The sequence below is a fragment of the Macrobrachium rosenbergii genome, chromosome 9 (genome assembly GCF_040412425.1).
Source record: "Macrobrachium rosenbergii isolate ZJJX-2024 chromosome 9, ASM4041242v1, whole genome shotgun sequence".
Lineage (NCBI taxonomy): Eukaryota > Metazoa > Arthropoda > Malacostraca > Decapoda > Palaemonidae > Macrobrachium > Macrobrachium rosenbergii.
Genome location: NC_089749.1, coordinates 14,988,493 through 15,010,560, shown reverse-complemented (window position 1 = coordinate 15,010,560; position 22,068 = coordinate 14,988,493). Strand labels below are relative to the sequence as shown.

Genomic DNA, 22,068 nt, shown 5'->3' with positions numbered 1-22,068 from the left:
GTTACTGGTTATATTCCTGATTCTCAACCCTATTTCGTTAAAGATGTTCTGCAGGGCCACACATCAAAAGGTTTCAAATGAAGGTAAAATGGATCCCCAAAAACATTTACAGTACTGCCTCTTGGGGTAAGAGGGCATTTTCTGTAGTACTTTAATATAAAGCTGCTAAAATTTTTACCAAGTAACCATTATTAATGGCAAAATTGTAGTTGTGAATGTTTGTTAAGGTGTTGTCTCAAGATATTAAATGTAAGCAGATTGGATTTTGCCAAAAATATTGGTTAAAATTAAATGTTTGGTGGCAAATACTAATGGATGCCAGGAAAAACCATGTTAATGTGACATCACCATAAGACATAACTACTGGGTTGTTGTGCGTTCCCTTAAAGACTTCACTAAATTGACTGAATACATGCTACAATCCAAAAGCACACTGTGCCCTTAACATTATGCATGTTTTTTATGCAAACCTGCAAAAAACCCTACTTAAACTTCATAATACTTTACCAGTATTGTATCTACATGCAATTCAGTACGCAAAACACTACTGGAATAATGTATTACTAAATCAGTTATATTTTACTATATCAAACATTCCCAAGGAAAATATTTTCAAGTATCCATGATTAACTAAAGCAAAACTCTACTGTACAGGCCTCAGCAATTTATGTACATTAGACTAGGGCAAAATACTGAAACTGCAGTTCATGATATTTAATGGTTTTGGCCATATCCCAAAAATGCTTTCTGTTCCTTCTATTTAAAGAAAAAAAAACTAACAGCAAACATTTCTGGCTGTGTTGTCTGGTTCAACTAACTATCAATCCAAAAAACAAACACAATATATCACAAGAAATCTAACATACTTAGCAGTGGTTACAGGAGGCGAAGGCTGATGATATGGTGCAGACATATGCTGCGTTTTGAGAATGCTCAAGCACTGCTCTAAACAAATAAGTGTAGCTTGGCTGGTAGCTTTCAGTAACAACAAATTTGAGTCTGTACATCTCATACCAGTACCTGAAATTAAAAACCATGAGAAGTAACATCTTTCAGAATGTAAAAAAGAATTTCGTAACATATCAATATATGAACAGGAAAACAGTTCAATCCAATCATCATTTCCATGATATTAATCTATATATATATAAATGGATGTGTGTGTGTATGTGTGTTCCACCATAACTCTGAAATGCATTGGGCAAGTTCAACCAAACTTGGTATACTGTGCATATGACTTACTATCTGGAAAAGAATACTGTGGGGGTAAGACATCACTAGCACCAAAGGGTACCAAAGAGGTAGGGGTGCGAAGGGCTGCCCTGAAATGGGGCTGGTTCTGCCCATAGACTTAGTAATTAAATAAATTCTACCAATTTATCATACCTAATTTCAGTATAAATATAACTTTCTATCTGCAAAAGAATACTGTGGGGGTAAGACATCACTGGCACCAAAGGGGGTGGGGGTAGGAAGGGGGTGACATGTAAAAATAACTGAAAACGACAGATTTTAGTGTCTAATCCATAGTTTTTGAGGTTGCTGAGATGAATGGTGACACTCCTGATGCCCTTTAAGTCCAAGTTCAGCCCCAATAGAAAGTAGGGGTGAGAAGGGGCGAACAGTAAAATGTCAAAATGACAGATATTAGCATCTAACCCATAGTTTTTAAGGTCGCTGAGATGAATAGTAACACTCCCGATGCCCTTTAAGTCCATGTTCAGCCCCGATAAGAATGGGGAGTGAGGAGTAAAATATAAAATGTCAAAAATGGTGGGCAATGTCACTGAAGCAACTATCTTAAGAGGAGATAGAGAGAGAGAGAGAGAGTGAGTTTATTGGTTGTCATTCAGAGTTTACCCAGGCAGCACCAGGTTGGTCAGGTAGTATGCTATAAAATAAAACCATTATATAAATTAAACAAATAAAATAAATGACATCAAAAAAGTTGCCACAGGGTAGCAGTGTTACAAAGGATTTCTTTAAAACAGATTCCATGTTCTGACAATAAAACTGCAACATAATTTCACAGGCATACATCAATGCTATTATGTCAAAAAGAAAGTTTCAGTACATCTTCATGGGTATAAAATGAACTGTCTGTTACAAGAATCTCTAAACATCTTCCAAGACAAAGTTAACAATACGTTACTACAAAGTCTGTATATCTTCATAGGCACAAAGTTAAGTGATAAGTGAAAAATGGAATGATCAACATTTTCCCTCCTACCAATAAAAATGAAGTAAATTCTTATATCTGAAACAATGACTAAAAGCATCCAATAGTTTCTAAAGTACAATACAATACATAAAATACAATAAAATAAAATAAAAGAAAGACTAATGAATAAGATTACAGGTTGGGTTATTATATCTAATCGGTAAGAATGGAACACCAACAGAAAACTATCAAGACTTATGCTATACCAAATGATGGCATGTCTTCAATCGCAGTGGCTAGGACTGAATGCTGCCTACGAGACTCCTCTAATACTTCTGCAACCTGCGTAAAGGCATCAAGCACAGCCAGTCCCATAGGAGGGGCTGAGCTTATCTGTTGTGAACTTCCACCAGGCCCTCCTTGAGTGCGATGCTCTCTTGGGGCGAGTGGTGGGTGGTTCTGGGGACAAAGTAACAAAAAACGTGGTGATCAGTAGAGGACATTTCCACATTGTAAAATCAAAAGGAATACTTTATGTCATAACCTTTTTATATCACAAAACAGCTCTCTCTCTATATAAGTAGTTTAAATTACTGGTGTTTCAATTATGGCAATCAAAGTACACAAAAGTAAAAACTGAAATAAGAACAAGCAACTTACATGAGCAATCGCTCTTGTGTGCATTTCTGCCACAACTCGTAACCGGTTAAGCCACATCTGTCTATCCCGTGTATCAGTTGCCCGTAATTTATAAGATTCACCCGCTGCAGGTGAGACAGTGAATGTGTAGGAATCTTCATCACTTGGGGATATGACAGCCCCAGCTAACTGAATGCTTCCTCGAGCTCTTTCATGTTTGTCACTCTCACTCTGAAGATAAACAATCAACAAGTTACTGCTACTGAAATTTTTAAAAAATGGATTTCCATTTAAATTATTACAGTAGAGTATATCTAAAGTACAGTACATTATGTAAAATTATCATGTAAATATGTTAACCTTTCTTACTCAAATTACAAAACTCTGCCTGAATAGATGCTCTCTCATTAAAGAATGAGGCTTTGACTCCACATAATTTATAGTGTACAGGCAGTCCCCTGTTTACGATGGGGGTTCCGTTTTTAAGCCGCGTCGTAAACCGAAAATTGTCATAAACCGAAAAATCGTCGAAAATCATAAAAAATATTAAGAAAACCTTACTTTTAATGCTTAGGGTGTATTGAAAACGATGTAAACTGCATTTTTATTGAGTTTTTCATATAAAAAGCCTCCAAATTTTTATTATTCTGCCGTTTTGTAGCCATATTTCTTCCGGCGGATCGGGCGATCGCCATAACCCCGAACATGCATTTGTAAACCGGGAAATAATTTCTGATGAATATATTTGAAAAGCGTCGTAACCTCAGAACGTCGTAAGTCGGACCCGTCATAAACCGGGGACTGCCTATACTGTATTTTATATTTACCAAAACATCAGGGATGTGTTTCTGGAGCTTGAAGTTTACAGAAATAGTACAACTACTCAGAGAAATAATTACTGCTCACCAGTGCACAGATACACAATAATGTGCGTATATGTATAAGGGGTATACACCTTGGCCCTCTGATAAGCAGAATTATGTCAGTCTTAAACACATATAAAGTAAAAATGGATTATGGAAAAAAATATAAAGAAACTGCACAAAAATCATTACTTACAAGATAATACTCTAAGGTGCCAGTTTCTGGGTTGAGGATGAACCAACGGGATTGCCATCCCTTTACGACGTTAGTAAACTTGATCAGCTGGCCCTCATACGGTTGCCGAAGATTTTCATCCATGTCTCCGTCCTAAAGGAAAATAAACTTAACAAAATATCTTTCTTTCTAGTGACTGTAAAAACAAACTATTTGAGACACACTAAATGTAATAATCTTTAATAACATAGTCTAATGCTGGCAAATATCTTCCAGTACTGTACAACCTACTGCTTACTGTATGCATGACTAACCTCCTCGACTATATCAGGAAAAAAGATAAATTTCTTTGCAATAAAAACTTTCATATGCATGACTTCTAAAGCTTCATATTGACAAAATACAATGTTCCTAACTACATGATAAGACAATTCTTAACAATGATAAATAATGATACCAATTTCTTACTTTAAGCAAGTAAAGATGTGAATATGGAAGAGGAGACCAAATACCATTAAGGATTCCTCCATCTCACCAGCCAAGTAATCTCAGCTGGCTTGAACTATTGTAAATGTGTGTATGTTAACTAACGTAATTAAGAAAGGAGAACTAAAAAAATTTATTCAAAAATTTTCCTTACCAAAATAAAATTACAATTTCATTACTGACTATGCAATATTTAGAAACGACTAGCAATCCTGGGCACATGGAGGTGCTAAAAACATCATGGTTTATAAAATACTGGGATAAACTGAAAGTAGGATATTGGTGTGCAAGAACCCTGAATCAAATTCAAAAGATGCAAAAGCAAAAAATGAATTAATAAACATGTATATGGATTTGGCATCTTAGCTGTTTGTGAATTAGTGGAACTTCACAGAGGCTGTTTGCATTTGAAGGCACTGCAGGCTATGATGACGATAAGAGGAAAGGGGAAGAATAGAAGGTGGAGCACCATATTATGAAGTGCAGGTCTTGGACGAGACAGGATATCTCTGCCGCCTTGGCAATAAACCAGAAATGAAGTGGTGGAAGTATTTCTACAAAATAATTATAAAAACAACAAAAGAACAAGGATGAAAAATTTCATTTTTCTAAAATACAAAATAAATGCAGTTGTAAAAATTTGGATATTCAGGGTCACTCATACTTATAGCTTTAAAAGAAATGAAATTCTTTTAAAGCTACAAGAATGAGTGATCCTGGATATCTAAATTTTTACAACTGTATTTATTTTGTATTTTAGAAAACTTTTCCCCAAAACCATCAAATACTGTGCAATTAAACCCATTTCTTTTTAGACATTTGTTCTTCACATCTCACTGTTATTTCTTCTATCTTACATTCATTTGTCCACAATTTTTTTTTGCTCTGCCCTACCTTTTTACTCTCATCTTGCTCCCAGTCTTTCTTATACTTGCTTCCTTGAACTAGTGAAAGGTGTTAATACTGTCACCAGGTATTCTTTCCTTCGTTATTAAAAATCAATAGAATAGCATATGCATGTTTACTTGTAGGTCCCGTTGCTAAGTAACCAATCGGTTCTCCAGCCATGTAAAATAAGTCTAATCCTTCAGGCCAGCCCTAGGAGAGCTGTTAATCAGCTCAGTGGTCTGGTAAAACTAAGGTATACTTAAACTTTTTCTCTTGTTCATTAAAAAAAAGTGTACATTAATGAAGGGGGACACAGGACAAAAGAAATCCTTTTATGGGCAATAAGAGAGACAGAATTACACTTGCTTTTGTTTCAGATTTTCATGAAAATCTCCCAAAGCACAACAAAATACGATCCACATCTTTCTCTTCATTTGCTCTTCACTATCCACTGTTATTCCTTTTCTTTTGTCCTTAATTTCAAATCTTTTACTTTAATTCTTAAAAATTTCTGATATTTTGTCCGCATTTCTAAAGGCTCTCTTGTGGGAATATTATTGCAGACTTCCCTTGCTTGGGAAAGGAAGGGAGGGCTGTCATCTAGACAACTGAAGAGGTGGTTAGAATGAAGAGGTATCAGAATCCCTTTCACCTCTGCTTCTGACATGTACTGGGTGGAAGTGCCAGAAGTTTTTTACTTCCTTCAGTTTTTTTTTTTCCAGAATTGCTTACGCTCCCTTCTTTCAATATATTTTTCTGTAGTATGTAATGAGAACATGTATTATTATTTACAGACCACCAGCACTAGGAGAGAGAGAGAGAGAGAGAGAGAGAGAGAGAGAGAGAGAGAGAGAGAGAGAGAGAGAGAGAGAGAGAGAGGTATTGTGTGAAAATTCTGATGTCTCTGTCTCTTCTCACGGCTTTAGCTACAGTTAATCAGGTTTGAGGGACTCCTTACAGTCAGTCCCTACTCATTTGACAGGCTAGGATCCAACATCCTAGTTTGGTTAGGATGCATCCCAAAATTTCATAAAATACGCGTACAGGGTTCTAAGCTAGTTATGGGTTCCAAGAAGGACAAGCTCACAGCTTAGTAAGACCCAGTGACCTGGGTTAAATTAATGTGCCTTGCAACTGACCTCGGCCACATATATTTTTTTAATTTTCTGGAACAGAAATTGCTAATGATCACAAACCTGAACTACGTGTATATTTTTCAAGATGCTTATTTTACGCACTGTGAATTTTTGACAACTCCTGTTTGTGCAATTCACTCATTTTCAGTTTTCCTCGCCTAAAAACCCAAATTTTCAGTGAGGTTGCAGGTAATTCTAAGTGTTAGCTCTGCGCCTGTTTTTGCCTTGGAAACTGGCTTTTTCTACACTTTTAGGGCTTTGATACTGGCGGTGCACTCGTTTGTTGTCGGCCAATGGAATGTCCCTTCGCCATGTTTAGTACTGGCCCGGGGGCAGTACCCACACGTTAACAAGTTATTGCACTTGCATGCTCTGTCTTCAAACAGGCTAAGATCTGTTTGCATGGAAACCCTTGTTGATGGACTTCAGGGTTAATTACAGGTTAATTACATTTGTGTGACAAAAATTGAAGGTAAATCCATAATTAGCAACCAAAAACTGTAGAAAAGTCAAGTTAGAAGGAAATCACTGCTGTGGAGCTACTACTTAGATCTACCGAGATTGCCTAATAATTGTTAGATATCGGGGTGGAAAAAAAAAAAAAGGAGGTTGTACAAAAGCTAATGGGTAAAGGAGCAATACATGAAACTAGTTGGAGTAATATGTGGCTGTGCGATAAAAATTAATGATAATTCTGCAGAGAAGCAATGTGGACCGCTGTTATTATTATTACAACCGGAATGAACATAAAAACATACAAACGACTGTAAATTTCTCAAGTGGTCTCATCATCTATACTACATTATACACACCCTTTTCTAAATTTGTTAATCAAAATTTTTCATTAATTCATGATATCTGCAAGCAAAACTTCCGATGAATGACTAAATTCATATATGATTACTATACACGATAGCATGAACCTAAGTAACTACAGTGCGGACAATAGTAAATGATAGATATTATCAAAATTTATGCATTCTGAATGCCAAAGCTGTTCAAAGCATGATCTAGTCTAGTCCAGACTGAAATGTATAAATGAAAACAGACCATATGCAACAAGTAAAGGTACAACTTATGGAAGAACTTAGACCTGAATGCATCTGTAATTATGCACCGTAAGCGACAAAGATAGGTTAACCTCAGCCAAAAGGTTGAAAGCCCTTCGCTTGCAATTACAGGCATCGTGATCGTCCCTACTGGGGCAGCCAGAGAAAGCACCTTTAACCTTCAAACGACGAGAGGGTAATATGAAATTAAATTAGCTAAAAACCGACAGGCATTAAAAATGAACAGGGCAAGATATACCTGAGCTTTGGCTCTGAAACATGACTGGGTAAATTTGACCCGGGCACAGACCAGGCCCGCCGTAAACACCAAAACACAACGTTACCCTATACAAGGTTACGGACGGCGTCGCAATCACTTTACCTTTAGTCTCATAGCTCATGGGCACATAGGAGCATTTAATCCAACTCGGTTAACAATGCGAAACGCGACCTGATATGCACATGGGTGTGTAGGAGGCTGACGCCCTTTTTTCCCTCATCAGACAGCAAACTTCATCCTCATCAGACCTCCAACTAGATCAGCTGTTTATGATGTAAGTGTTCGATTCCCTTGACTGAGTGGTGTTATGAACGGGAACTAACATTACATCTGAATTACATTCAGCAATTTATCATTCATTTGGACACACAAAATTAGACATTATTTGAAAAATTATATTTAAGCGTTTTTAGCCCGTATGAGCTAAGTTTCATGATAAAACACGATTTCCTTATTCGTCTAAGGCCTTCGAAGTCGACGAAGGCCCAAAAGGGATGTCGGCTCTGAGAAACCTCTATTAACGATGATATCCTCTCCCCTCTGGCCATATCATCACTTCCAAATCTATCTAACGGCTTTATAATTCGCACGGCCTATCAAAGATGAAATTTTAAATGTTGATAATTTGCAATAAACGTTTCCAAAAAGCTCACATTCATCGGCAGATAAACAAACCCTACCATCTCTTGTGACGTTTGCTTTCGGCTGCTTACTACATTATGATGCTTTCCTGGAGTAAACTTCCGAAAATCGATGCGAATGCGTTGATCCAGTCCCTAGGAGTATCCATCTTTTTGGAGATGACATCAGTAAAATTATGAGCACATTTATACGTTTCGTTCACATAGGTATTTGAATTTAATGTTGATGGGAGAAAACGACTCCTACAAAAAAATGACCACACTGTTTCCATAGCTCTATTGCTGGTGCCAAAACGGTCCTGCTTATCAAAACGGATGTGTTTTGTGTTGCCAAACTGGCTCCAAATTATCTCTGTTTAGTATTAAATACCGACAACAATGTGTTGCATGTGTGCTATACGAGAATTCACCTATTACTTCAATCATTAACATAAAAATTTCAACACAGATGATACAGCAATGTTATTAAATGATATAATGAAATAATTTGTTCGTGTTTGGAGAGACTCTGAATAATAAACTTTAAAATAAAATCAACATATATTCATTTGCATAAAATCCGAATGGAAAAAATTTCAGTAACTGTGGGTGAAGATAAAAGTGAATACGGTACTAGACACTGTACGGGGGCGTTAGAGTTTACACGGGAGTGACATTGAACACGTCCCGAACTGTTTGAAGTTGCTTGCTTGTGAACCATATCACAGGATTAGTACCAGTATGGATTTTATATTACCATCACCATTTACATTTGGGCAAAACAATCTTTTTGGTGATAAGGACTGAGACTATATTTCCCATATATCTTTATAGATTTTTGCAGGTCATTAAATGTCTTTAACGTAATATATTTCAAATTATCGTTCTTCAAGAATTTTTCATACGTCAATCGATAGTAAATATCGTTTCTAATGCTGAAGTTTAAGAGCGCCCCCACCCCTCTCCTCTGGATAACTATGGTCTTCTAAGATTTACTTGGGTAGAAACTTGAGATAAAATTCTCTAGCTACTGAAAATGGCCAGCAATAGTGAGCTGGGATGCTTATAATCATCATCATCAATACTAAGCATTTAAAAGTTGGGTCTCTCATTTAGTTGGTAAACATGTAATTCTCTGTGCTCCTTTTTGACTTGTGTACTTACAATTCGAATTCCCGTCTAGTTAAGGCTTTCATCTGCGCCACTTCTGACTTTCTCCATGTTTATCTGGGTCTCCATACTAATCCTCTGCTATTTATTTATATATATTTCTCAACACATGCTAAAAACCATCTCGTATATTTTCAAGCGCTGGACACTGCCATAACAACACGAGTTACACGATACAATTCGTCATTTGTAATATGACCTTCCGGTGCCTGCGGCCGTGGTTCTCGGCTTTTTGTGGTTATTCATCCTCAAAAATGTCCTTCATGTTCTTTGTAATCGTCTGTTTTGGGAAGCACAGCCATTTTGCACACGTCATAGATTTTTGTTATTTACCAGTGATCCAATAACATCCTTCCACTTCTTTATGCACTGCATTCACACGGAACTTTATCCTTTGCTCCCGTTCCGATCACTGTAAGTTTGATATTGCCTACTGATTGGCAGTTTCTTCATTTCCAGTATACCGTGTAGTACATAATTTGATGACACTTTTTTATTGGCTACCCTCTGGCATTATAATGTCTATTTGTTGTAAGCTTTGGAATTCTGTTAAGTGCCTTCCTTACGTCTAGAAATAAACAGTACACAACTCAAGCCTTCACATGGTATTTCCAGTGACTTATCATCAACATTAACGCATGATACAATCCGGTATTTACATTTACTAAAGATGTTTTAAAAAATCAGATTTCAGCAATGTTTTTTTTTCTTTTTACACAGAGCAATCAGTATATTACATGGTAGTACTGTTTTCTGAAAGAGTGCTGTTCACAAGGTCACTACAGTGGGCCTGCCAACCACTAGTATGGGGGCATCTTTAAAATTATTTTTTACTCAGTCCGTTGCCATAAAATTCGCCATTGTATTTTGCTGCCTTAGTCTATAATATATATATATATATATATATATATATATATATATATATATATATATATATATATATATATATATATATATATATATATATATATATATATAATAAAAAATACTTGCTTCCAATGTCTTCTTACTCATCCTGATGACTAGGAACTGAAGCTATATCATATCACTCACTTCTTGCTTTGAGCAAGTATTTTACCAAGTACAAATGAATAGCAGTTACCTGTGCTTTTTATATCTTATCCTCTATGGAACACTCCTATTGTTGTTACCTAAATTTCTAATATCTGACAGGTTCCAGCACAAAAGTTTGTCAATCAAATTTGTTTTCACCTTTCCATCAAAAAAGAAGCGAACTACTATTTGAGAACTGTTTTAACGTTACTTACGCCTGATTGTTCACTCAAGGTTCAGCACCTCCCTCGACCACCTCTTTCATACAAGAATATTTTCCTGTTGAACTTTGTTTGATCTCAGTGTTTTTTAAAAGAATTACAACGTTAGACATCTGATTTTTGCATTACCAGAACCAGTGGCTATTGAGTGATATCCTACCAACTGTGCTGGCTCACCATAGACCTTAGCCCAACCCTGCAAATTTGCTTAGCCTACCATATGCTCACACATAAAGAAACATTTAAATAGCAAAAGCACTAATGGTTCACAGGATAGGCTTAGATTGTGATAAGAGGTTTCATACCTAAAGCTAAATAGATATCACTGCGAACATTTTTATGCCAGTTTCCCTTCCAGGGTTTAAACAAGAAATAAATCCTCTCTATTCTCCTGTGCTTAAAATCTCAAGATTTCCTTGGCTTGTTTTTCTGGCCCTCATCCTGATACCTCCATGCCATTTACTTTTCTGACCAGTTGTTCCTCATTCCTTTTTTCACATGTCCAACCCATCTTAGTTTTGGGATCTAGGGGATTCTGTTTTCCAGCTACTAAACATCACCTCGGTAATATTTTTTCTAAAACCTCCCCATTTTTCTTTGTCAGTGTCTGTGTTTCCAGTGCATTAGTTGAAATGGTTTCATGCACACATTGTAAGTCTTTACTCTTTCTACCAACAGGATACCTATATTCACCAGTAATCTAGCAACTATGCATTTTATCCAGATTGTGGCTGGTGTTTTTATTCTTCCCTCTCATTCTTTGTTTCACATTTCAGCATGTCCCTAACATAACGACATGGTTCTCCACATTCCTCTTTTCCCCATTTTCTCTTCTTATGGCATTGAAAATCTCTTGGTTTATACATGTTCTGCAACTCTCGGCTTTCCCTGTGACACCATCCATTAAATTTGCAACACAGTACCAAATTACCACACCCCTACAAATTTTCCTGACTGTACCATTTTCTTTGCTTCTTTTCCCATCACCATAAGCCTTCTTTCTTACAAACCCATCATTCACAAATAATATATGACTATATTTGCTTCCCTGGTTCACTAATCTGTGTGGTAGGCAGAAGGCAGGCTCACTAGGAATGTATACTCTGGACCCTCAATTTTTTTTCATGCCCTGCGGTGGTGTAAAACATCCCTCTTTACTTTCTAGTGTTTACTTCAACAGAGATTGCTACTGTATTCCAGTATTTGTGAGTAATCTATTTACATTTTTTTATATTAGTGATCATTCCTATCAGTTCTTAATTTTGATATCATCAGTGATGAAAGCACAAATTCTGCTATTGGTAAATATTGGCTTCATCATTTCTTGGCAGAACTGCGTACTTATTTGTATTTTCTGTGCTCTATAGGGCATCAATTACATTTAACATTGCCCACAATTGCACATAATTTATAATTCCTTTGTTTTTTAACATAGTGAGCCTAATTTTGTATGGGCTATGTACTAGTAGCCTTTCCATAATTTGACCATAGTGCTTTTCTAATGTTGTGCATTTTGTGTTTAATTTGTGCTTTTGCTGTCTTCAAAGGTACCATAGCAAATTTGCCAAGACCTATCATCCTTTCACGTCCTCCCTTGACATGGACCATCGTTTCCTCTGTAGTAGTTGCCAAGAATGAGTTGTAGGTCATAGAACCGGGTCGCATTCTCTATAGATTTGGTAACAAAAGCAGATGAAGGTTCTATTGCTTATATTGCTACTAGAAAACGATCATTAAGTTTTTTGGCGTTTTGGAGGAGGCTCAAAATCTTGTTCATCTGGGTAGTGAAGGAGTAAATCTTTGTAGAACAGCTTATTATCCACCTGATGTGGAAGAATGCCCAGAGGAGTCATGGCACCTGTAAAGAATGAACAGCATTCGATAAGTAAAAACAGAAATAAAAAAAAAAAAAACACAAAAATAACCCATTGCAAAAAATTAATGCATTTAAAAATTACTATATAAGCAACCAAGTTATATGGCTCTTGCAGTTTGTGGCAAAAGGTGCATTTTACCTAATGAATTCTCGACATGTACTGCCTAAACTGAGGTGGAAGCTGTGTATAAGTATGCATTGTAACTGACAGGGCATTCCAAGAAAAATACCAGGTTAATGCTTGTAAAACATTAGGATCATAAAAAATTTTGTTTGTGTCCAAACGGTAAACAAACTTTGATTTCATCTGAACTTAATTGCAGCTTCAATCCCTCTTCTAACTAGTTCTGAAATTTTTTTCTGGCTATATTCTCCCTCTCTTCAACTTTTATCTCTCAAGGTATGAGTCTATTGCTTTTAAGCTCCATTCTTTTTCTTTCCCTTTTCCTCAGAAACTGATAAGACACCAGATTTCTGTACCACTTGCCAATGAATTAAAAAGTAACAGGGGAACCAATTCATAAAGATGATTAGACACTGCAGAGGAGTCTTAACACCAATAAATCTGAAGGCTACTGATTTAATACATAATTCCAGAAACATTAGAACATCTAGCTCTAGTAAACAGCACCAACTGTGAGGATGGCTTCCAAAACTCAGACTTCATCATATATATGTTAGAAACCATGCTGCAAGATAAGAATCTCATAGCTGCTTTAAATGTCAGAGGAAATTTCCACCTGTTGCTGCACTTTTTCTACTTACAATTCTCACATCAAATCAGATTGCAGTTAATGCTTTGAAAAAAACCACAGTGCTCTGCATGTGTATGAACATCTTGAAAGTTTCAGTGAATGAGGTAAACTTACCTGTTTCATGTAAGAGAGAAGCTACTTGCACTTTTCCATATTCATCACATGTCTCGGGGTTGTTCTCATGGACATTCTCTAACACTGATTCTACATCAAAAAGTTCATCATCAGACATCTCACTGGATATATCATCTATTCTATCACTCTTCCTATCTTGCTCCTTGCGTGCAGAAATATCCAATAAACTCATTATTTTCTTCACTTGTACTTCAGATATGTTGCTCTCAGAAGAATTCATAATTCTGAAAAGAATGGTAACACTCGTAAACAAGCAATACAAACGAATTTTGTCTAGCCACATTATTTAACACTGTATGGAATATCAAGAAACCCATTTGAAACAATACTATTTGTTTGTCAAGAAGGCAAAAGCCTCTCAATATAAAAGATCCAAAGTCAACACAAACAGCTTAAGTTACAATAAATTTGACCATAATGTAGCACAGAACTGACTTTTGCAGTCTAAGAGTCTAAGTCATGTTCTCTCCAATAACAAAAGCTATGTACAGACTATCTACCTGTAACAAACCCAGAACTAATGGCAAGTACTTTTATAGTGTGACTGAAATATCCAAACTGTTCATCGGAAGAGGAGGAATGAGTGTATGGGTGAAGCCCTTGATTGTTTTAAAAAGACCTTGGAGGTCTGGTGGCAGCAATGGATCACAATACAGACTGAAAGCCACCAAAATATCCAAGCAAGCATCCACAACAACACACACACATGATAAATGTATCCAGAAATACTTACTTGGTTGCTAAATCCACTGACCATTCTTCTTCTACTGTCAGTAACTTACATGCTATTCTCTTCCAATTTACACCATTCTTCTGCAAGCTAAGGAAGTGTTTTTGGCAAATTCCATTCTTTCCTTTTTTCCCTTTCAGAACTGGGCCTTTTAGTATGGAAGCAACAATTAAAATGATCCATGCTGAAGCAACCTCCTTGTTTTCTGAAAGAGGCAATGCATTTTAGACATGTAAATGCAAGATAAATTCCTGAGTAAACACTGACTTCTGAGTCTGCTGAATGACTTCTACGCACCTACTAATGAAAATTCTTTCAAAAAGGGAAGATACAAGTGAAACCAAGTTTGAGAGCACTGTATACTCTCTGACTTATTGATGCTTAAAGGTACACCTGAGGATCTTGACCCAATCAAATATAGGGTTACATCTGGCAAAGACACCTTTATATTCTAACAGAAAGGATAACAGGTGAATACTTGATTTTTTATAATGCTGTACCAGGGCAATAAAGAACAACCCCATCCTAATGCATACCAACAGAAATTAAAAACTTACCTTGCAATTTTCTTAGAAGTGAATTAAGCATTAACTGCGTTGATCCATTATTTATAAGAACAGCTTTCAAAAAGGTATTTATACCTTTGATAGCATGAAAGTTAAAGATGCATCCACATTTATCCATTTTTCCATTTCCTGCAGATAAAAAAATTATATGAAAGTACCTTTCACAAAATCTGTAACATTTAATATACCCAATTCTCACAATAAATGGTGTAATTATCCAACAAAATTACTAAATTAACCTAAACCGACTGTAAATGAAAGATGGCCATCATTGTTAAACACAAGTTTTTAATCACTCCATCAAAATCATGTCATTAGAATTTCTATACGTACCTATAAACATGAAAAAACTTTTGCATAACATTGGTGACTGAAAATGAACCCAGAGTGGGCTTCGAAAGCCTTAAACAGTTATATTATTGTGGACCCTTTAGAACATTGGTTCTGTCCTGTACGATACTTACCAGATGACTGTAATTTACATTGCTGGCCAAGTGGCACTAACAAGATTTCAACGACTGCATCAATGCAACCCTGAGGGTCGACGGAGTAACAGTGATGAAACATTTCAACGAAAAGTGTCAACTGTAAAAAAAAAAAAAAAATTAATAAAAACAATGAATTCATGTAGATTCAACATGAATTATGTGAACTAGAACAAAACATATGCCGAATATGTTCAAGCTTAAAAGTTTTAAATTCTGTTAAAACATTACTACAACCACATTGAATTCTTTCTGTACACTGAATTACCTTATAAGACTTCCTGGTATTACAGTCGTTATACTCGTCACTCAGTAGACTACGGGCATACCTTTTCAGACTTTTCATGAAGCATTTCCAGTCGCTAGAGGGCTTCTGGTGCTTCTTCTCAGTCTCGTCATTCATCTGAGTCCATTCTGGGTACCAGTAGTAATTCTGCAATGTCAAAACTGATTAGTATTAACATACAGTATTCCATTGTTTTAAATTATGAAATAATCAATGACATCACTATTCTTTCCATATGTTGCACCCTTTATAATAATCATATCAAAGCGAGCGTCACTTAACAAATGAGAGCCTGCCTAAAACTATTTCTAGATTAAATATCGATATCTTAGCCTATCTTCTGTGTTTTTTATTGTTTCATTCTCCTAGCAAGAGTGGATTCACCACAATGTGACTCTGGTTATTATGGCTCAGTATAATCAAGGCTAGTAGTTGGATGTGAATAACACTTGTAAACTTGGCATTCAACTTTTTGCCATTACTGTCTAAGGGTATGAAGACAGTACTTCACAACTCTATTAAGATATTATGAAATTCTGAAAAATGAAACTTACCTTAATCCACTCAAAGGCAGTTTCAAGAGCTGTTTCTACAGTACATCCACCAGCATAACCTGAATCACCATGGATGACCTCATTTCGAAGGTCAACAAGATGTCCTGGTAATCCTATTTCAGCGGCCAATTTATGAAGGGTCTGATGATTATAATACTTTGTTTGTGGCAGTTTTACAACATTACTTACAAATCTGGAACATGGAATTTTACAGAATTACTTGCAAATCTAAAACAAATCATTATCATAAATAGTCTCCCTACCACTCCTCTTTTTAGTCTCAAAAATTCAACAATAGTGTCCTCACATTAATGGCAAATAAAATATAATGGGCAGGTTCCCTATTCCTCCAGAAGGTATATCTGATAGTAAAATGAATCCTTTTTTCTCCATCTTAAGAAAAACAATCAACATCTAGTTACAAGGAAAATAACCAACAAGCCTTGGAACTTTGTAGTCTCACCCACAGGTGTTACCACTTATAACAAGCCTTCGGCAGCACATTGTGCATGGTGCTAATAATTCTTAGCAGATTCTCTTTAGCTCCAAATACTGTTTTTTTCCTACCTAGATGTTCATTTTCTTCACTTCTTGCACCAACTTTTATATCAACGTAAATAAACCTTTTGAGAAAGCCCTAAAAGAGCCTAAAATGCGACTTGGTGGTTTTGAGATTTATTATAATAAAAATCTGTAAAATAGAAAAGGTAAGAAATTATGGAAGATTCAAAATTGGTAACTTATAATGTTGGAAAACATGAATTTCATAATAAATTTAATTATTTGGATACTTACCTACTGTTAAAGTTAGCTTGTATCTTCTTGCCTAATCAGTACAGATATATATAAGCTATCTTCAACAGTAGGCAAGATTTGTCCCTAATAAATGGGAGTAAAACGTTATGACATTCAAAGAATAAAAGGACCTTATATAAATCCTCTTAGAATTTTGTATTCCTTCCCAATGAAATGTACACATTATCAAGGTCTATATAGCTATCAGGAAAGACTATTTTAACGAAATACCATTAAGAAATATTGTATGTGCAGTAAAAAGCTACGTCTAAATCATTTAAAACATTTTCCTGAGTAATGGGACTTTTGCAACCCTAGCCATACAGTAATGGTTAAATGGTATTTGGAAGACAACCCATAACCTGAAATATAATTACCTCTGGAGAGCTGTTCCTTGCATTATAGATTTCACATCGTTGTCTGCAAAAGGGTCGGAACTAACAATTTTTGACTGAAGCAGCGGCAATGTGAGGTCAACTCCTATTGGCAATTTACTCACTCTGAAACAGAATAGGAATTTAACTACTTGACCGATCTGCAAATGAAAATGTCTATCACTCAATGAGGATTTCTAGCAAACTTTCAAGAAACTTTTCTTGACATTGATGTTAAAAACGTGACAAAAAAGTACTGTAAAGTATTTGTATACATCTAAGGCAGCACTGACCAAATACTGTATTCCACAAATTTATAAAAATTCTTAATAATCATCACCTGTAAATGTTTATAATAGACAGTTACAAATTTCTTCCAGCCAACTGCAAATAAAAATGATGCACATACTTCCAAGTATGCTCACTTGTTCAATGGCTGTTTCTCATTCCAATTAATTAGGTTAAACATTTAGAACCAGTACTAAATAATGAATGCTGCAATTAATGTTTGGCAGCCAGATTCAGTGTGAGTAAGTAGTTGGTAAACAGACAAAATCTTTCATTACTTTGTTACAGTATTATAAGGATCAATTCTGACACACAAAGTGTTTTAAATTTATTAACAGACTCAAGTACTGTCTTCATCTGTATTTAATCAATCTCAATTTGGGTTTCCTCTAAGCAACATTTGAGCAATTTACCTGCATCACATGAATGCAAACAATAAAACAACTTTCATACCTTGCTTGCCAAACCAGCATAACATCTCTTGCCTCCTTCCAGCGCTCAACATCATTACCAAGGACACCATGATAAACTTCTAGCCATTCTTGTCTGAAATTTTCAAAAAATTACATTTTTTGACTCATAATATTTCAAATACAGAACTGTTTAAAATCCAATAATGATTTTAAGTTCCAACACATAAAAACCATCCTCATTACAGATATTCTTGAATTCACTGACTGACTACAAAGAACATAAATAATTACAAATATGGGCTTGTGCTGTAACCAACAATAAATATGTGATATGCCTAAGTGATGTCGAATTTTAGATAATTAGCTACTACTAAACTGAAAAACAAAAGTAACCTTGGTTTTTAATACTGCAGAGCCATTCAAATTCTTTGCTATTCTGAAAAGCTGAAACATTTTCATTAGTTTTAATCAAATTTAGTTTACCAAATCAATTAGCTCACTACATCCAACCATCCTCATTTTACTAGACTGCAAAAATTTCTTTCAACACTTTCATGAATATAATTACTACAACTGGTCATTTGAATGCATGACTCACATCATATTCTAAATTAAATTTTTCTTAAAGTATGAAAATATTTTACAACACTGATATTGGCGATCAAAATCAAGAAAAAATGGTCCTCAATACTTACTTAAGATATTGTAATATCCTCCATTAAAATCTATTACCACAGTATTTCAACATATAATGTACTGTATATCAAATCTGATACTTTAACTAACGTAAAATGCATCAATATAAATTACATAAGTTACAGGACTTCACTTCAGGCTAGGTAGGACATAACAACCTAAGTTAGGTTAGACAAGGGAATGTTAGATTAGGATGCAATTCTATTTTTGTCAAAGTTGACAGTACCCTGTCATGCTCTTGGTCAGGTTAGGTTAGTCCATCCACACTGGGATAACTCAGAAGGTGGCCCCTTAGGTATGTGTCCTATGTAGGGGAGGGTTGACCTACCCTACCAAATGTGACATCATGCATAGCAGAATGATATGTGGACTTGTATAAAACACAAATTACTCTGTCAGGACAATACAAGATTTGAAAATGAATGGGTCAATAAACCATAAAATTTAAAGCTATAAAGTAAAGCACTGAGGACCTTTCAGCCATTCATTGCTTAAGACTGAGGTAAAATTATAGAACAGCTCTGCACAGGCTTGGAAAGTGCTTTTTCCTATACTTTTAGTGTTGATGATGAAGGGGAAATTGATTTTTCCTATACTTTTAGTGTTGATGATGAAGGAGGTGGTGCTGTTTATTGTCGGTCAATTAATATTAACCTCACCACTATCCAACATGGTTGGGGACCCTTTGGGAATGCAGGGTTTTGGGTGGGGGAAATCGCTGAGAGAAAGACCAGATTGTCATGCTGACGCTATGGAATGGCTCCGCTCATGCGCAAGTCATTAGGGAGCCATATGTTCAAGAAGGGATTGGCTAAGGAAACCTATTATAAAAGGAACTATAGTAACCTAACCTAAACTACCCTATCCTAATGGAGTAGGCTGTGTTTTTAGCTGGGGGTGTAGCCCCCAGACTGCCCCCACTGAAAGAAACTCCACTTTTTACCAAAAGTTCCCCTAAAACACAGTGCATGTGCAATAGCATTCCAGGATGGCCAGCATACAAAAACATATCAGTTCTGAAGTTAATTACAAGTTAAATACAGTCAATTGGCAAAAAATAATGGCAATTCTTGATAAACAACCAAAATACCATAGAAGTAGTCAATTTCCGAGGTAATACCCCAAGCGGAGTTGTACTATAGTCCTATCAAGACTGAAAACGGGAATGAAGAGTGTTTGGACAGCAAGATAAAAATATCATGGAAATAAATTAAATGCATAAAGTTATCTACAAATGAAAACGCAATAACTCAGGAGAGTGTAAAATGACGGGAACAGATTCTGCAAACGAAAACAAACCTAACCTTTCCTAGAATGCCATGTCGTGGCCTAACCAGACCTTACCTTCCCAACCTCAATTAGGGCGCCGTGCTCTGACCTGGCTGGGGCGGCAAACCCAAGTAACACTAAAAATCAGATAGGCCTGATTCCGTCATTCTGCAAACTAACATTAATGGCAAAATTACGAGAGTTTTGATAGCAAGATATAAAGCAGGAATGGAAGCACGGTACAAGGCTAAACAAAGGGTACAGCTTGGGGCCGAAGGGGCATGGGAAATACCCTTTACACCACATGAGGTGGACTGACAGCAATAATGCACCTCATCTTTAAGATTAATCGTTTTCGTTACTGACCCACACAAAACCTATAATAGGTTTTCACCATGACCCCAACTTGACCCGGTCCCAATTGGTTATCATTAGAATATTAGGACCTTGATTAATAATAACAATAAGGTCCCAGCCTACTTAAATCTCACCTTGAAAACCATGGTACTATGACAGTTTCTAAATTATGTACCATACTTATGTTTTGATCACCATAAACACAAAGGATAAGTAGGGAAGATAATGAACTCGAGTTCAGAACACGACGACGTAACCATTCACGTTACACGAAATAGTAGTAGTTGAGTAGGAAGCACTATGTGAAACGGCTCCCCTCTTCTTCAAGTTTTTTTTTTATTGTTTGTTTATGTTTATTTTCTCTGTGCTTTTGATAAATTTCTACCCTTTCTCTATTTCACCGCTTGACGGACCTGGAAAAACAAGTAGTTACTGACCCAGCTTCATTTTCTTGGTTGGACTGCTACATAAAAACAGATCTATTTCTAACTGGACATTAAGACGAAATCTGTTGCAATTTATTGAACTATATATATAATATATATATATATATATATATATATATATATATATATATATATATATATATATATATATATATATATATATATATATATCTTATAAAGCCACCAGTTTTGTTTTTTTTTTGCAGAGAAAACCACCTTGTTATATCAGTAAACCAAAATAAGTATCCATACAAATGTTCCGAAGTGAACAATAATATCACTGGGAAAAATCGAATTGTAATCACTCTCACATGTAGTGGCATGAATTATTTTGGTCTACTGTCCAGGAATTGTTGTTGAAGGCCCAGTGTCTACCATGACAAGTATCCTAAAGGATAGTAAGATTACCAACAGTCACCGGTGTATAATTACCACTGAGTTGACCATTAGTGGTGATTAAAAGTTAAATAAAATTAAGAAATAGAAGAGTAAAGTTTAGATAGGGCAGGGGTTACGTGATAATTATCCACGCACAGGGTACGACTACTGTTCTCGGTAAGACTATGGGATGAAAATATATTTCGACTTGATGAAGTCAAGCCTTAAGGAATGATTTACGCTCAAGGGATTTATAACTGATAAGAGCATCTACCCCTGCCAGGAATCGAAATGACCTGGTTCATTAAGGCAAATAGTAAGACAGTGTCTTAATATTTGTTAATATAAAAAGCGACGCGAGTATAAGTAACAATAATGTATAATTACCGAAGTGACACTTACTTACTAATCACCTATCATGGTTGAGATAGGTTGATATCAGTCCTAATTACAGAACATGAGTTTGACAGGCGCATTCACAGCATAGTCAGTATCAATATTCATCTCCTGATAGCCGGGTGGCCATAGCCGATTTTTATCCTTCTAAACCAGACCATGGTTTGAATCTTGGCTGGGCATTTCCCAGTTTAATAACCTTTGAGTACAAGTAACTTCAATGCCTATAGACCCACTACAAAGTATGTGTATTTCCGTTTGTTGTATATAAATTTATTGCCTTTTTTCACTTAAACTGGCTTCCGGTGCTTCTTCCAGACCCCAAAATTCTCTCTCTCTCTCTCTCTCTCTCTCTCTCTCTCTCTCTCTCTCTCTCTCTCTCTCTCTCTCTCTCTCTCTCTCGGCTAAACATAAACGTTCTTTAGCTGAATTGGTTCGATTTTGGAGCTGTTCTCAGTCAAAATTTATTACGTAGTGATTTGTTTTTCTCAATTATTTTTAGAATAGTAGATAAAATTCTGTAATAAG

General features: G+C 35.8%; 2 protein-coding genes across 11 annotated transcripts in view; both read right to left on the bottom strand.

Moving 5' to 3' along the window:
* The window catches only part of LOC136841493 (oxysterol-binding protein-related protein 11-like), a 28,799-nt gene extending 20,145 nt beyond the window's left edge, over window positions 1–8,654 (bottom strand). For 2 of the 10 annotated variants that reach the window (XM_067108442.1, XM_067108445.1), the window contains exons 1-5: window positions 8,331–8,352; window positions 3,860–3,991; window positions 2,822–3,031; window positions 2,428–2,620; window positions 867–1,020 (exon numbers count right to left, since the gene is read on the bottom strand). In XM_067108442.1, the coding sequence (XP_066964543.1) occupies window positions 867–1,020; window positions 2,428–2,620; window positions 2,822–3,031; window positions 3,860–3,991; window positions 8,331–8,336 (695 nt within the window). In that variant the 5' untranslated portion in view covers window positions 8,337–8,352. The other 8 variants (XM_067108447.1, XM_067108450.1, XM_067108449.1 and 5 more) reach the window with 7 other exon arrangements.
* Window positions 8,655–12,434: 3,780 nt separating this feature from the next.
* Window positions 12,435–20,613, bottom strand: LOC136841487 (uncharacterized). The gene is made up of 10 exons (XM_067108429.1): window positions 20,455–20,613; window positions 18,039–18,131; window positions 17,301–17,423; window positions 16,129–16,321; window positions 15,557–15,721; window positions 15,268–15,388; window positions 14,795–14,932; window positions 14,241–14,442; window positions 13,487–13,731; window positions 12,435–12,599 (listed from the first exon to the last, which is right to left on the bottom strand). The coding sequence occupies exons 1-10, from the start codon at window positions 20,496–20,498 to the stop codon at window positions 12,475–12,477; spliced, it is 1,449 nt and encodes a 482-aa protein (XP_066964530.1). The 5' UTR covers window positions 20,499–20,613; the 3' UTR covers window positions 12,435–12,474.
* Window positions 20,614–22,068: the final 1,455 nt, after the last annotated feature.